We start from the raw sequence: 12,077 nt of genomic DNA on the forward strand, positions 1-12,077 counted from the left end.
GCAGAATGCAAAAATCGGCTGGCTGCATGCGAACGGACCCTAGTGAGCGGGTCTGAATTGGGCCCTGAGGCCGATATGACCTGGACGCCAGTGAAGCAGACCCCCATAAGGCTCGGAGCCCAACAGCAATGGCGCACCCTGTACCCAGTTATAGTTGTGTCCATGTAGCTATCTTACCAGAATGCCAGAAGTTCAACTTTCCCCAAATCCGCACAATATACCCGTAAATGTCTCTTAGATGGACAAGTTCAGCTTGATGGGCTTCATAGGAGGATGAGCCAATGACAAGTTGGTCTCCTGGTCTCCAGTCTACGGTGCCATTTAGAGCAATCCTATCAAGACAGATACTGTAGTTAGTGAATGTTTTTAATAATCAGTAGTGCAAGCGCAGTGGTAGCAGTAAGGGAAACTGGTGAGAAATTGGTTAATTTAATGGACAAATATGTCATTAAAAATATACTGTATCTGATGCACAATCTAAAGCAATTTCGCAATTGATACAATTTGTTTTGCAAAGGTGTATTTGCATTAAATTACAAGTCAACTGGCCACATCATGGTGTACGATCCACACAAAAAAAACAAAAACGTGGATCTAATCTAAAGGGGACGTAACCTAAAAGATGGAAATGGTGTATACTGTATTTTCATTCCTCTTAAGAGACAGTGGGCCTGATTCAGAGCCGGACGCTATTTGCGCTCTCTCGTTCAGAAAAAGGGGCCGGATATTTTAATAGATCGCTCGCTCCTTTGCGGTCTGTTGACGCCTCTATGTCTGAGCGAGCGAACGAAATATGCGCTCGCTATTTTGTAAAGACGCCCCCTGGCCGTTCGCATCATACGTCATCTCCGCTATTTATTAGATTAATCGAGTACATCGAAAGGCGTCTGAACTGCTCGCATGCTTGTGGTTGGATTTTCCTACCTCAATCATGCGAACAGTTCAGGCTAAGAGACAACCAAGTGACGTGGTCGTTGCCACTGCTTTGTTAATTATGCGGACCCTTAAAATGCCAGTTTTGACTGTTTGGCACGCCTGCGTTCGGATCTCCACTCCCCGTTTTCAAGCACCTTCCCCTGTTACCACCCACAAACGCCTCCTCCTGTCACTCAAATTAGCAGGCACTCGCTATTTTGCGAACACTCGATTTCCTACCGCACTGACTGGTTGGTGCATGTGCATTACGACCCATACGCATGCGCAGATGTGCGAACATCGTTCGGAGCGAACGAGCGGCCGCTTACGAGCGCTCCCTCTGAATCAGGGCGTTCTTTTTTTTTTTTTCCGGCCTCCAGGCCACTCGCACAGCTGTGGATGACCACCCACAGCTTGTGCGAGCGCCTGGCGATGGTCGCGATTATCACGACCATTGGGCTTGCGGCGAGACCCTGCAAGGAGGGTCTGCTCCCGCAAGCCCGAGTGGACTTCCTGCTCTAATAGAGCAGGAAGTCCACTACTGACATCACGAGTGATGTCAGTAGGGCCGCCCACAAATGGCAGGCGTTCCTAAGGGAACGCCTGCGTTTGTGCAGCCACCCCCCCTCCCTTTCTACAAAACTGGGCGAGCTGTCAATCAACATCGACAGCCACCCCGTCTTGTAGTGAGCCCCGCAGCTATGGAGCTGCTGTCGCTCGCTGGGGCTCGCGCATGAGTACGCCGGAGGCTATGCGCTCGCGAGCGAGTCTGAATCAGGCCCAGTGTTCGGATGCAGTGTAGCATCAGTTGATGATGAATACTGCGGAAGCAAGTACTGTACATTACAGCCTCTCTGTTATGCTTTTTATTTTTTATTATTATTTTTAGCTCTATGGAGTACTTTAGGAACAATAACTAAAGATTCTCTATTTACATGTTGAATAATAAGGTAAGAACAGGGTATAGGTGAGTTTTTTTTATTTTTTCATTAAAATACTTATTTATTTCTTTTGAAACTGAAATTTAGAATTGAGCCAGGACATGCCTCTTCCCCACATTAAATCTGTCTGCTCATTTTATATACCCCCCACCCTCCCTCTCGCAGTGCAACATGGTTTTGCCAAGGCGCATATATGCTACATACTCTGTATAAGCCCCTTAATATATCTGTACACCAAACTGTATACAAACTTCAGGCCCCAATACTTTAGGGGGCACAGCCGCGCTATCTTGGGATATGACTACTCCTCCTTGGCAGGCTCAGATACTTTGTTGTTTCCTCCTTCACGGTGCCTCTGGTCAAGCAGGCTCAGAAGAAGGCACCTCTCTGCTCATTTTCCCACTCTTCTTGAAATTCCAGGAGACTCATGGATTGGAGGAGAGACTCCCGGCTACTGGGAAGGTGGACGGCTCTCCTACAAAACGCCACGTCCCAGTTGAAGTGGACTAATGTCATTATGACGCAGTCTCTTATGAACTGAGTCATTGCGCAGCACAGACAGTGTAATGGTTAGCATTACTGCCTCACAGCGCTGAGGTTGTGGGTTCGATTCCCACTCTGGCCCTACCTGTCTGGAGTTTGTATATTCTCCCTCTGCTTGCGTGGGTTTCCTCCGGGTACTCCGGTTTCCTCCCACACTCCAAAAATATACTGGTAGGTTAATTGGTTCCCAACAAAAATTAACCCTAGTGTGTAAGTGTGTGTGTGAGCATGTGGTAGGGAATATAGATTGTAAGCTCCACTGGGGCAATGACTGATGTGAATGGCCAAATATTCTCTGTAAAGCGCTGCCATTTTGTGTGTGCTATATAAATAACTAGTAATAAATAAAAAAATAATTGCGCTTCTGTCAGTAGCACCATAATGCATTGTGGGGGAAGGACAGCTATGTTGGAATTAATGGCACCTCGGTCCCACCTGGACCACAGACTCCACAGACTTCCCAATACAGTAGCTCAGCCTTCCAAGGTAGGCAAGTGTGCGCTCGGCCCCTACCTCAGACTTGTTATGGTGGCACTTATGGAAGCACCGTACCGGCCCTATCCCCATATCACCGACACATGCCTCTATAAAGCACTTTCTTCTCTCTCCTGCTTGTTCCTCACACGTACTCCTCTCTTTCATGGTTTGTCTCTCTCTCTTGGCAGTCACCAAGTCTTTTCTGCATGTCCTCGAGTCTCTCCTCTGTGCAAGCAACCATATTACTTTTTACTGAGCCAGGAACCTAATAAATAATGTTCTAAGCAGCTGTTGCGTTTTGCCTCTATAACAGGGGGATCTGGGGTGGGTAAAATGAGGTGGGTGCGGAAAAAAAACGGACAATTGACATCAGCACAGAGCATATCAGCTTAGCCAATCACTGCGTTTCCACGTGCCAGGAAATTTGAAATGGGAGGGGCTACACCAACAGGTCACCAATCCAAACACCTGTAAACGTCACATGTACAGAGTAATGCTGAGCCATGCCTTTGAAGATTGATGGCCTCAAAAGCCCCTTTTGAACTGTTCGTAAATATCCAGTTTGTTTCCTCATAAAAATATTAAAAAACAACAACATCAAAGCTTAAATCCACCCACACATCAATAACGTCTGCTGCTAGTTACGTCTAGTTAAGTAACCTTAATTAATGTAGCTGTTGGTATATGGCAATTTGTTTCAGGTATGTAGATGTTCAAATATGCTGTGTTTAAACTTTTATCCAGATAACCTACATTTCATTGCCAGGTGCAATGTCTGTTCCAAGACGTGTCCATGATTTGCTGGGATAAGCACTATGGATTCGCAACTTTCCATAAACTCCTGGAGTAAGCAAAAGAAGATAATAGTTGAAGAAGGAGAACAGCTGTTGATAAAATATTAAAACAGAACATTAACACAGGCCTTTCCGATTGAGGCAGTAGGGAATATTCACTGTTTAAGGCCCTTCCTATTAATATAGTCATTATCTTACAACCGACTGGGATGGTAAACTACGGAGATCCATAGCTTATCTAAGTCTGATTTATACCATATTACACAGAAAGAAAGTTATTTGTTATATCACTAAAACTGCACGGATGAGCAGAGTTTGTCAACTATGGCCTCAAAGTAGCAGAGGACTGTTAACTCGCACCAAAATATATCATACATACATCTGCAAAGAGTTAACTTCATACATTTTTTTGTATACTGGCAAATTTCCATTTCAAATATTGCATTAAGCACTGGTTTCCTTGGATAATTTGTACCTTTAGCAAACAGATTTTTCTATTGCATTTTGGCCGAAGCGGGTGACTCACTCTCTGTTTTCCATTATTAAACGTACCGGCTATTAAGCGAAAAGTATTGCACAGAATGGAGTATCAAAGATATGGAATTAATAGAGAAAAAAAAATCTAACATACTATAAAGCAAAATGTATGTAAAATATTTAAAAAATAAAATATGTCTCGTGACTAAAAAAACAATTTTTTTTTTCTGTGCAGCATTAAAGTTAACTCTGTATAACATCCGATACTCGAAGATAATCAGTACGCAGGTCCTGCCAGTTGTGGTCTAGTAATTGTACTGGAAGACCAAAGGTTTCACACCGCTGATATGGATGTATCAAGAAAAAACCACTTAAAGTAGAGGGTTAAAGAACTTACATAGCTCTCTTATGATGTACGAGGCTATGACGCTTCAAAAACATTTCTTGGATGCCTATAGTATAACTTAAGAAACCTCATAATGGTCTTAATCCCTCTTTTTTCTGTGTAACTTTTTATTGTGTAAGAAGCTTTAATTGCAACTAGTTTTTTTTTTTAATAAAAAGTAGAGGAACTATTTAAGTGCAGTTACCGAAATATTCACATCTACAGATGTGTGCGAATGAGTCTAAATTTGTATATGAAGCGTTACGATGCAGCAGTCGCCTCTCTTGTTCATGCCAAGTTCCATTGTGCTTAATTTGCAACTTTGTATATACTTAAAACTAATTCATGTGCGTTTAAAATACAGATTAAGAGGTGTTTTTTTAACACGTCTCACAATTTATGGCGTATTGAGCCGAGATGTATGTAGAGTGTAGACCCATCTGCATATTTTGCAAATAAAATATTACAACTACCTAGAGATGCTCCTACTTTCTGCATATAGTTTTTTGAACTGGTTTGATGTATCAGTTCCATAATTCCCCAGTTTGAAGCCATTTCTGGAATTTTAGATTGATTACAAAAAGATAAAGCTGAATTAAAAATGGCCGAAGAGGACCAACCAGGTTCGTGCAATTTTTAATTAGAGTTGAGCAGTTCGGTTTTGGCTTGTTAAGGTTCAGATCTGAAAACCGAATGTTATTGGCTATCCGACTTCACATGCTTTGGATAGCCAATATGTGAGATCCAAACTTGCGCTAAATTGGCAAAAAGAGCAGAGTCAAAACCGAACCGCTCATCGCTAGCTTTATTTGCTAATGGCAAAAACGAATGTGCCAATGGCAAGCTTTGCAAACTGTAATTCGATTTTTAAAAAAAAAAAAATTTTTTAAAGGAAATTATTTAAGTTGTGTTTACAAAAATAAAAACTCAAATTCTCATGCAAACCATGAGTAGAAAACCTTCAAACACAAGCCACAAAATTTTAAATCACAAATTTGAATTGGGGTCTATTAACAAAAGCGGCACAAACATTTTAGTGGCCATTGCACCAAAACTTTTTTTTTTTTTTAAATACTAAAAATATTATACAGTAAGTCCCACGTCTGCAATGGTTTAGATAGGATAAACAAATTGCACTATTGTTGTTGGAGACATGTAAACACGCTTTTATCCAGGTTACATTATATAATAGTTTCATTTCTAGAGCTTGGGGGAGATAAAATTAAAAAAGTTAGAATCCGTGGCAGAGTCCGTAAATTGTGGAATAAAAAGTTTTGTTGACAAAAAAAAAGTTAAATGTCAATCACGCAGCGGAGGTAGTGGATTTGAATAATATACAGCCTGTACATTTCCCAGACTTACGTATGCCCCTTTAAGCAAACATGTGCAACTGATATTATGCTCGTATTTGCATATCCGCTGCGTAGGAAATCGAGCACTGGGGCACAGTAGAGAAGTCTAAAGTAGAGTAAACGCTTAAGGGCTATTTTCAGCCAATCTCCCATTTGCTTCCTAATGCAATAATTATGCAAATGCCACAACTACAGTCAGGCAACCACGAGATACAATAATAAAAAAAAATTAAATAAAACATGAGCATAGGTTTTCAAATATGCTTTATCCTGTCATAAAAATAGGGAAAGAAGACTATGCAGATACTTTATAATATACTCAGGAGTCATCAGGCTAACGGTAATTTGGGCTTTGAGCTCTACCATATTGGCTTTGTCATGCAGACTGTCTATTAGGAGTTAATTCTTTGTCTTCCATTACCAATGGCTCCAGGGTGCACGCTTAGACCGCTCCACCGATCACATTGGGTCCCTTCAGATGCACGTAGCTGTATCCGGATTCTCTGCTCCCGCTGTAGAGGCTGCTGAACTGTCCCTATAAAAACAGTAAAATGATAGAAATTATATTTTTATACTTTTTATGATACAAAAAAAAAATTAAAAAGTTTCAGCAGCGGTCTGGAATAAATGGCAATTGAAAGGTTGCAAAATGTTTCTACTTATCTAACACAGAAGTACCGTCACTGAGTAGGATGGACACCTGTTGGCGGAGCGTATCTGGCGTAAATCTGCACTGCGCATGCTCCAGGACCTGTTCGCCTGCCGGTACTGGCGATAAAGAGCCATACACATTTCAACAATCACATCTACACATGCAACTGAGGAGGTGTACCTGGGTATTGTCACTTGGGGGTAAATTTACTAAGGTGCCGATTTCTTTTTGATGTTATCCGATATCAATCTCGGAAGATATTGTCCGTATTCATGTGTTTCATTCTTCGAACAGGTTACTGAATTTACTAAGCTGCCGAGTTTCTGTCATTCGTGTTGTTCGATGGTGTAATCATTTGATATCATTTGGATTATTCTTTTGTATTTAGCGTTCGAGTTTGGCTAACTCGAACGAATACAAACCTGCACGGATCAGGGAGATCCGTTATACATGCATCTGTGTGTCAAAAGATAAACACAGAAGCACGGACGGATCAGTGAGATCCGTCTGTACTTCTGTGTTTAAAAAAATGAAACCTGTTTAAAAATATTTGAAAACACAGCGTGCCCCCCCAAAAAAGAATAACCAGCACCCCGGCTTTGGAGACCCAGTACTGGTTGTGCTAAATATATGGGACAAACGACGTAGGGGTCCCCTGTATTAAGCACAACCAGCACCAGGCCATTCAGAACCAGCCCTGGTAGCCAAAATACAGGTGACAAACGACGTAGGGGTCCCCTGTATTTAGTGCAACCAGCACTGGGCTCTGATCCAGTCTTGGTTCTGGTAATACAGGGGACAAAAAGCATAGGGGTCCCCTGTAGTTTCCATAACCAGCACCAAACCTTTCCAGTAATGCCACAACCAGGGGAACACTTTCACCGGGTCCCCCAGCCAACGCATTACCTCTGACCGCTAGTCAGCCCAATAAATATCCCCGGCACCCCTGGAGCGGTGGGTGCCGGGTTGATAGTGTAGTGTGGTGTATTTGAAAGAGTTCAAAATATTGTCTTTTGCAGTAGAACTACAGGTCCCAACAAGCATCCCCTGCATGCTGGTACTTGGAGAGCCACAAGTACCAGCATGTGGGGCATTACGGGCCCGCTGGTACCTGTCGTTCCACAGCAAAAATAATATAAAAAAAAAAACACAGAACACACACACTTTGACAGTACAAGTTTAATAAAACATACAAGCACACTCACACTCACTATCTCACATACTCACCTATGTATCCCTGAAGCCCATCACGTCCCCTTCTCCAAGTAGATAATCCATAGGGTACCTGTAATAAAAAAAATCTATACTCACCTCTTCCTATGCTTGGATCACGTCCTCTTCTGTCCATGTAGGCATCCACGGGCTTGGCAAAAAAACCAAACTGAAAATCCCGAGCCACCAGACATTAGTACCGTCCTCTAAGGATTGTACTACCCGAATGATGGCTCAGAGGCGGGATTTCACTATAGAAATCCCAGCGCTGAGCGTTCATTGGCTGAGAGAGGCGAGCCTTCCGCCTCTCTGCCAATGAGCAGTTCCCACCATTGAAGTCAATGGTGAGAATCGCAATGGTAACCTTAAGTAACCTTGTGGTTCTCACCATTGACTTCGATGGTGGGAACCGCTCATTGGCTGAGAGGTGGAAGGCTCGCCTCTCTCAGCCAATGAGCGCTCAGCACCGGGATTTCTATAGTAATATCCTGCCGCTGAGCCGTCATTTCGGTAGTACTGTCCTTAGAGGAAGGTACTAATGTCTGCTGGTTGATTTTTTTGCCAAGCCTGTGGGTGCCTACATGGACAGAAGAGGATGTGATCCACGCATGTATCTGCCGTGATGACAATACGAATCCGTAGTAAATGTCAGGTCCTATTGCTTTCTATGGCAAAATGCTGCCGAGTTGGATCGATGGTCTATTTGTATGAAAACATGTTACCGTCCGATTTGCTGGTGTTCTCGGCCGAGATTTAGACATCGAATAGAGCAAAGTCGGCTGAATTTAGCTTTTAGTAAATTCCGAATATGCACTCCACTGCCAATTTTGCCGCATTCAATGTCATTCGAGGTTAGTAAATTTACCCCTTAAGCTTAGTTCGCTGCCTCCATGTGTGTTAAAGGGATAATATTATATAATATATATATATATATATATATATATATATATATTGAAGTGATAAAAATTATGTCATCATGCTGGCATGTAATGACAGTTGCTATCATCTCTGACCCCTCCCAATTGTGTCAGTGATGTCACTTCCAGAGAGTTCCTGCATCACGTCTCCAAACACTTCTGTTATTTCCCATACATACTCATTATATACCACATCATGATGAAAACACAGATAGCACATACACTTCTGATAATCACACAATGAGAACATCACAGCATTAAAAAATGTGTAACAGTATAGAAGAAAGGGAAAAGGCACATAGGACTGCACAGACCACATACAGAGAAGAAAAAACTCTATAGTAAAGTTGGATATAAAAGAGGTAATACTAAAGTCCAGTGCTATATAATAAAGTCAAGTGCTGATAAAAAAAACTGAAAGATGAGAGATAGAGTGGTGAAAAGATAGAAAGTGAGAGAGGAGGAAAGAGAGAGAGAAAAAAGCCAAGCAGCACTGGGGACAACACACGCTTACCTACTCTCCCACAACGTGTCATTTAGCCCTGCCCCCTCCCCACACACCAGCGATAGGGGCAGGGCCTAATGACATAGAAAACCTGCCCTGCCCCCAAAGTGGCCTGCTGTGCCTGCTCTCTGGGCATCTCCCGGGGAGTAGATAAAAAATGTTGGTAAGTATGGGAAAACATCTAGTGTAAATAAATACTACATAATGGTAATTATTGTTTTATGTGCTTTTCTTTTAAATATAGAAAAAACGTTTTAATACATTTATTAGTCCAGGGACAGTCATTGGCTTTTTATTCTAGACTCCAGGTAATTTCTTTGGTGTACAATAGTCAATATTAATGCTTTAGGAGTTCAGTTACCCATTGAACACACGAAGCAGCATTTAAGATCATTAATATTTATAAAACAATATAGACAGATAGGCAGGCATGATATAGATATAAATATACAGACATATACATACAATAAGGTATATAGTTTTAGATTTAGTTTTACAATTCTACCAGGTGACCTGTTCTTCACCTAGGTTTCATTATCGATCTGGTCCGGATTAGCCGTTAGCTAACCTATGTACCGGACAGTGGCGAGGCTCCAAGGTCACCAAGCAGGTGACCCAAACGGCAATGTTTATCAGGGTTGGTACACTGTACGATTGCTGGATTGGTGTCTTGTCACCAGATTAAATTTCAGTACTCCATATTTGTTTTTTTTATGTTATCTATGGAATAAAAGGAAGAACACTGTACATACAAGTGGCTGGCTTGGTGAAGATCTTTATTTGAAGCAGGTTAGCCTATAATACTCTATGTTTGATACAGGGTCAGTTGATTTTTTTTTATATATATGATTTGTATAACATGTGTTGCTTAAAACATAGAATTTGACAACAGATAAGAACCACTTGGCCCATCTAGTCATTCAACTAGGAGGTGCCATATATATATATATATATATATATATATATATAGAATTGTAAAGCGCAACGGAATATGCTGCGCTATGTAAGAAACTGTTAATAAATAAATAAATTATATATATATATATATATATATATATATATATATACACACACACACACACATATATATATATATATATATATATATGCCATAGACTTACAGTATTACTTCATACAATAAATCTAATGCAGAGCAAAAATAAAAATAAAACGAGCGCATTCGGCATGGAATGCTGGCTGCCGCATGACCGGTAGCTCGAATCCCGGCTGAGGCAGCCCGACAAAACAGTAGAGCCCGGCAGCGGAAGACCGACAGCGCTGGAAATCCCGATCATCTAAAGGTAAGTATAAACTATTCTATTCTAACACCTTAACCCTCCGTAGGGGTTTCTAACCCTAACCTTCCCCCCAAGTGCCTAACCCTAACCTCCCCCCCAAGTGCCTAACCCTAACCTCCCCCCAAGTGCCTAACCCTAACCTCCCCCCTTCCCCGCTGCCTAACCCTAACCTCCCCCAATGTGCCTAACCCTAACCTCCCCCCTCTAAGTGCCTAACCCTAACCCCCCCTTCCACGCTGCCTAACCCAGGGGGGGTGCCTAACCCTGAAACCCAGGGGGGGTGCCTAACCCTAACCCTCCCTCCCTCTAGCCTAACCCTAACCCTCCCGGGGGGGTGCCTAACCTTAAGTCCCCCCTGGGTGGCCTAAACCTAATCCTCCCCCCCGCGGCTCTCCCCTTGCGGCGTCCGGCATCCCTTCGATCAGGATGCCGGGCGCTGGTGTCGGGAAAATGACAGTCGTCTGGATTATAAACGCCTGTCATTTAACCCTAGCCGGGATTAAGGATTCTAGATGCCGGCGGTCGGGATTGCGACCACCAGCATCTTAAACGTATCCCAAAACTAACATCCTAAAACATACTAAAAGCCTATAATACTCTATTTTTGGTAAAGGGTCAGTCGATTTTTTTTAACTATATGAATTGCATAACAGGTGTTGCTTATTTATCAGTGCACTAGGAGGTGGCCTATTTTACTTTATATATATAATTATATATATAAGGGGTGAGCGGGTTCGGATTTCTGAAATCCGAACCCCCCCGAGCCCCCCCGATCCGAGGCAGATCCGAGTCAGGCTCGACTTTTCCCGCCTGACTCGGATCTGAAATCGAAGCAAAACGTCATCATCCCGCCTTCCGAGTCTCGCGGGTTTTGGATCCTATATAAGGTACCCGCGTCGGCGCCATTTTCTCACTCGGCTGTGGACAGTGAAGTGGGAGGGTGGGAGTTAGGGCTGTGTAGAGTAGTGTAGTGTAGTGTAGTGTAGTGCTGCTGTTGTCCACTACTTCAAAGTCCATAGGGGCTGGCTGTGTTGTGCTGTGCTGCTGTTGTTAATAGGGGCTGTGTCCACTACTTCAAAGTCCATAGGGGCTGGCTGGACTGTGTTGTGCAGTCAGTTCTCCATAGGGGCTGTGTCCACTCCAAAGTCCTGTGCAGTGTCCCAGTCCTAAAGGGGTGCTGTAGTGTTGTCCAGGGGGTGCTCTGTCCATCAGGGGTGCTCCCCCCAAGTGCTAAAAAAATAATATATTTTCTGTGTTTGTGAATTGTGTGCGCAGTAGCCGCACGTGCATCAACAAAGTAGTGCCAAGCGTGCGCCTGTGTCATAAGTAAAGGGCCGGCTGGCTTGACCGTTAAAGGGTGCTGTAACCCCCGAAAGTACACTCCAATCCAAACCAAAAAAAAATTATTTTCTGTGTTTGTGAATTGTGTGCGCAGTAGCCGCACGTGCATCAACAAAGTAGTGCCAAGCGTGCGCCTGTGTCATAAGTAAAGGGCCGGCTGGCTTGACCGTTAAAGGGTGCTGTAACCCCCAAAGTACACTCCAGTCCAAACCAAAAAAAAATTATTTTCTGTGTTTGTGAATTGTGTGCGCAGTAGCCGCACGTGCAT

At 42.9% G+C, this 12,077-nt stretch overlaps 1 protein-coding gene across 1 annotated transcript in view; it reads right to left on the minus strand.

Annotated features, from left to right (window-relative positions):
- Positions 1–12,077, minus strand: part of PKHD1 (PKHD1 ciliary IPT domain containing fibrocystin/polyductin) — a 663,908-nt gene that overhangs the window by 155,515 nt on the left and 496,316 nt on the right. Inside the window, 3 exon segments of the mRNA XM_088467197.1 lie at positions 178–332; positions 3,630–3,717; positions 6,306–6,419. Of these exon segments, the coding sequence (XP_088323323.1) occupies positions 178–332; positions 3,630–3,717; positions 6,306–6,419 (357 nt within the window).

Source organism: Taudactylus pleione, unplaced genomic scaffold, assembly GCF_031769625.1.
Source record: "Taudactylus pleione unplaced genomic scaffold, aTauple2 ptg000070l, whole genome shotgun sequence".
In the NCBI taxonomy this organism is placed as follows: domain Eukaryota; kingdom Metazoa; phylum Chordata; class Amphibia; order Anura; family Myobatrachidae; genus Taudactylus; species Taudactylus pleione.